This window comes from Trypanosoma cruzi, genomic scaffold (genome assembly GCF_000209065.1).
Source record: "Trypanosoma cruzi strain CL Brener 1047053511963 genomic scaffold, whole genome shotgun sequence".
Taxonomy (NCBI): domain Eukaryota; phylum Euglenozoa; class Kinetoplastea; order Trypanosomatida; family Trypanosomatidae; genus Trypanosoma; species Trypanosoma cruzi.
Window position 1 is genome coordinate 1 of NW_001849197.1, and position 4323 is coordinate 4323.

Sequence of the window (4323 nt, forward strand, 5' to 3'; positions counted from 1 at the left end):
GCGGGAGCATGAAGAGGGGGCTAAGAATGCTTTGAGGAAGCTCGGCTCTGAGGCTACAAGGATGAGCAGGGCGCTGCAGCAAGCGGAGGAGGCTGTGAAATTGGCCGATGCTGCCGTGGCCGAATGCAAGGCGGCAGAGGAGGCTGCACAGGCGGCGGGGATAATGACGCTTGATGCCGTTGGGGAGGTGCTGAAGCATGTGAAGGACGAGAAGACCAAGGTTGGAAGTGGACCGGAGCTGTTGAAGAGGGCGGCGGAGCAGACTGTGCTTTCTCTGGAGAAGGCAAAGGAGGCGGAGGCGGAGACTGAGAAGGCGGCAGCGGCGGCGCAGAAAACCCGGGAAGCAGCAGAGAAGGCAGCAGCGGCGCAGACCTTGGCACAAGATGTTGCCGCAACGGCCATTGCGCTGCTGCGGCAGCGGGAGAAGGAGGAGGAGAGGCGAAGAGCGAGGGACCGGGAGGAGGCGGAGGCCGCGAAGAAGGCTGCCGTTGCTGAGGTGATGAATAAATTTGCTGCGAAGAAGGGGAATGACGCAGCGCCTGGCAGGAATTCCACAGCCACCCGCATTCAAAGGACGAGACCACGGGTGGATGGCGGCGGCATTCCATTGCTTTTGCGTGCACCGCTTCTGATGCTTGCTGCCGTGGCATCCGTTTTCGGCTTCTTATCGTGCTAGGCGGCATAACCGAGGCGATTGCGTGCTGCCCAGCGCGGTGAGTTCCACTTCTTTTAAGCTCTTTTTTTTTTTTTTTTACTTTTGTGATTCTGTTGTAAAAAAAGAGAAACAGTTAAAAATAAACTAAAAAAAGCCGCCGCTTTTCACCGGTGCGAAGGGTCTTTGTGGTGGGGAATTGTTAAAATACTTTTCTGTGCGTGGTGTGGGGCGATTGTGAGTACCTTGTCTTCTCCGTCCGCGGCGAGAAACACTTGCCCACACGCTGTGGGGGATTGTTACACGTATGTATATATACATGTATATACTTTTATATACCAACACACGTGAACCATTGACTTATGCTTTTGTAAGATTTTGTGTTTTTGCGCGCTTCTGCTGCCCTGCCGTGTGCTCTGTTTTGTTCCGCACATTCATCACGCGGCACGCACCCCAGAAATACGCGTATGCATGACACGCATACGACTTTTTTTGTGGAGGCATAATTGTGGGTGGGTCTATGAGCACTGGGGTCTTTGGGTGCAGTTCTCTGTTTTTCTTGTTTTTTTTTTTGCTGCATGGCCGTGTCTGTATATTTTTGCCTTTCTGCTGACTCCATCAGCCTCATGGGGTGTGTCTGTGCTGCTGCTGTTTGCTGTTGCTGTTTGCTGTTGCTGTTTGCTCTTGTGCGGTTGCTGTGTGTTTGGAGTGGTGGCCGTGTTTCTCCTTGCTCTCCCATGCCGTCAAAGGTTGGCTTTACAGTGTTAAGCAAGTCCATTTTTTGCGATGCTGGCGGTGATGGTGAAGCGCCCTTTCTTGTGTGCCCCGTTTTTTTTTGCGCTCTGCTGCTGCTTTCCTAATTCCGTGTGTGCGGCTTCTGCCACAGCCAATAATGTCACTGAGAATGTCAGTTCTATGGCGCCACCGGCTGATATGAGGGGGGCGTTGAGAGAGGTGTTGGGAGCCATGCAGAAGGCGCAGGAGTATGCTGATGAGGCTAACCGGCACTGCGTGCAAGCAGGAATGAGCGCTAAGAATGCGCGGGAGCATGAAGAGGGGGCTAAGAATGCTTTGAGGAAGCTCGGCTCTGAGGCTACAAGGATGAGCAGGGCGCTGCAGCAAGCGGAGGAGGCTGTGAAATTGGCCGATGCTGCCGTGGCCGAATGCAAGGCGGCAGAGGAGGCTGCACAGGCGGCGGGGATAATGACGCTTGATGCCGTTGGGGAGGTGCTGAAGCATGTGAAGGACGAGAAGACCAAGGTTGGAAGTGGACCGGAGCTGTTGAAGAGGGCGGCGGAGCAGACTGTGCTTTCTCTGGAGAAGGCAAAGGAGGCGGAGGCGGAGACTGAGAAGGCGGCAGCGGCGGCGCAGAAAACCCGGGAAGCAGCAGAGAAGGCAGCAGCGGCGCGGACCTTGGCACAAGATGTTGCCGCAACGGCCATTGCGCTGCTGCGGCAGCGGGAGAAGGAGGAGGAGAGGCGAAGAGCGAGGGACCGGGAGGAGGCGTACGTTGGAAATGAACGCGCCGAGAATGCCATGAGGGGTGCGTGGCTGGGCTGGGTGGAGTGTTGTGTTGCAGTTCTTGTCAATGAAGGAGCTTTAAGGTGGCAATGGCGTTTTTTTTTATATACTTTAAGATAGGTTATTGTTACGGAAACTGAGATTTTCTGTGTATGAACGGCGATGTCATTTATTTATGTGTGTGTGTGTGTGTGGGTGCTATTCACTTCTACTTTTATTTGCACAGTGTTGTGTTGTCGTTTGTTTTGATTTTTGTTTAAATTTTTAAAGTGAGATTCCTTTTAATAAGCATGCGTGATGTGTTTTTTTTTTTTTTTGTTGCTGTTCCTTTTTGTACTTTTCGGGCCCTGCACTGCTCCTCACCCTAACTTTGGGCAGCTACCACTGCGCTCGTTGACCTTCTGGATGCCTTTATTTATTGTTTTTTTTTTCTTTTTTTTACTTTTACTCTGAGGAAAAATTTGTGTCATTTTGTTCGAATTATAACTTTTTTTTTGTTTCGTTTTCGGTGTGTTTTTTATGTATTGCGTGCTGCGGGTGATTTGAATTGTGATCCGTTTTTTTTTTCTTTTCTTCTTTTTTTTTTCGCCTACAAGAGTGTGCCATACAGAAGACGTTCATGACGCGTAATAGGCTTTTTTTCTCGTTTCTTCTTCTACTCTCCTGCAGCGTACTTGTCGGCGCGAATTCACCAGAAAAGGAGGCGGCAACGCCAAGGAAAGCAGAGGGAGGGCAGCCGCAATTGGTCTCACCGTCTTCATCGTCTCCAGGGGATGAGACGGGTGTGCCGCCCAAATTGGAACTGGGGGAACTGAGGGACAAAGCATTGCTGGCAGCAAAGTATGCCTTTGACAATACGACAGGGGCGACAATGCAATGCATGCAGGCCAAGGCGGATGCCGAAGAGGCCAAGAAATACGCCGAAGAGGCGAAAAAGCTTTTTGGTAAGATTGGCGGGGGCTATGTGTCAACAAGTGCTGCTCTGGCGGATGCAGAGAAGGCTAGCAACGACGCCGACGAGGCGCTGAAAAGCTGTGTGGAGGCGGAAAAGGCTGCTGTTGATGCTGATACCGCGGCTTTAGCTGCTCTCCTGGAGGTGCTGCAACATTCCAAGTTTTGGCGAAAGAACTCTGCAGATTCGACTGACAAATTGGCGAATGTCAGTAAACATTCGGCGAACGCCAAAAATGAGGCGCAAAAGGCAGAGATTCAGGCGGCGAAGGCGGCAGAGGCGGCGAAGAGGGCAGCGGAGACAAAAAAAAAAGCTGCAGCAGCTCTGGATACGGTCAAGGAAGTCGTTGCGATGGCCGAGATGTTGAAGGAAAAGTTTTTTGAGAATGAGAGGCTGCAAAAGGAAAAACATAAGGCTCAATTGGAAGCCGAAAAACGGTCCATTCAGGAAGAGGTAGAGAAAAAGGAGGCGGAGGCCGAAAATGCACTCAATCGCGCTGCTGCGGCTGAGAAACGTGTCGCCGAGTTGGAACTCGCCAGGAAACGGCAGAGCACAGAGCAGGAGAGTGAAGGAAGCGGCCGTAGGCGAGTCAGACGCAGTGGGAGTGACAGCAGCAGCAACTATGCGCCTGCATACGCACCACCGCTACTGTTACTGCCTCTGCTTTCTTTCACACTGTTCTGTTTTGTTGCATGGTGCTAGTAGACGCTGGTGCGGTGTCAAGACCTCCCGCTAAAAATAAAATGAGAAAAAGAAAATTAAACTATTAACCGTATTGCATTTTTTCTGTTTGTTTTTTTTAGTTTTATGTTTGTCGTTTTTTTTTTTTTTTTAGTTCTGTGCGCCTTTTGGAATTGGGACTTTTTTTTTCTACTTTTGAGAGTAATCTCTTTTTTTTTTTTTTTTTATGGGAGCTTGTAAAGAGAATGATCGCGGGAGAGCTGGCGGCCTTAATTAATGTATATATACATATATATTTATCCTGATAAAACGAATACATTTCTTTATGATACTTTTTCTATCCTATGAATTTTGCTTTTTGGAAGTAAACGCAGCGACCGAATGTTTCCTCGTGTGTGTCGGCGTGCCGCACGTGTTTGGGCCGTTGTTTTGCGTTGTAACTATCCGCGCAATTCTTTTTTTTTCTCCTTTTTTTTTTTTTTTTTGCCTCCTCACACACTCACGCACGGTGCGTCTG

General features: G+C 50.1%; 3 protein-coding genes across 3 annotated transcripts, besides 6 other annotated features; all 3 read left to right on the top strand.

Moving 5' to 3' along the window:
• Positions 1-4323: a sequence feature (heterozygous, Esmeraldo-like haplotype).
• Tc00.1047053504277.11 (surface protein TolT, putative) lies at positions 62-676 on the top strand (the record flags this gene model as incomplete). The annotated part of the gene is made up of 1 exon (XM_798217.1): positions 62-676. The coding sequence occupies one exon, from the start codon at positions 62-64 to the stop codon at positions 674-676; it is 615 nt and encodes a 204-aa protein (XP_803310.1).
• Positions 1293-1350: a microsatellite.
• Tc00.1047053504277.20 (uncharacterized protein) lies at positions 1439-2293 on the top strand (the record flags this gene model as incomplete). Its single annotated transcript, XM_798215.1, has 1 exon — positions 1439-2293. The coding sequence occupies one exon, from the start codon at positions 1439-1441 to the stop codon at positions 2291-2293; it is 855 nt and encodes a 284-aa protein (XP_803308.1).
• Positions 2731-2759: a microsatellite.
• Positions 2793-3827, top strand: Tc00.1047053504277.30 (uncharacterized protein; the record flags this gene model as incomplete). Its single annotated transcript, XM_798216.1, has 1 exon — positions 2793-3827. One exon carries the CDS (start codon positions 2793-2795, stop codon positions 3825-3827), a length of 1035 nt encoding a protein of 344 aa, XP_803309.1.
• Positions 3906-4032: a sequence feature (T-rich).
• Positions 4036-4178: a mobile genetic element.
• Positions 4259-4291: a microsatellite.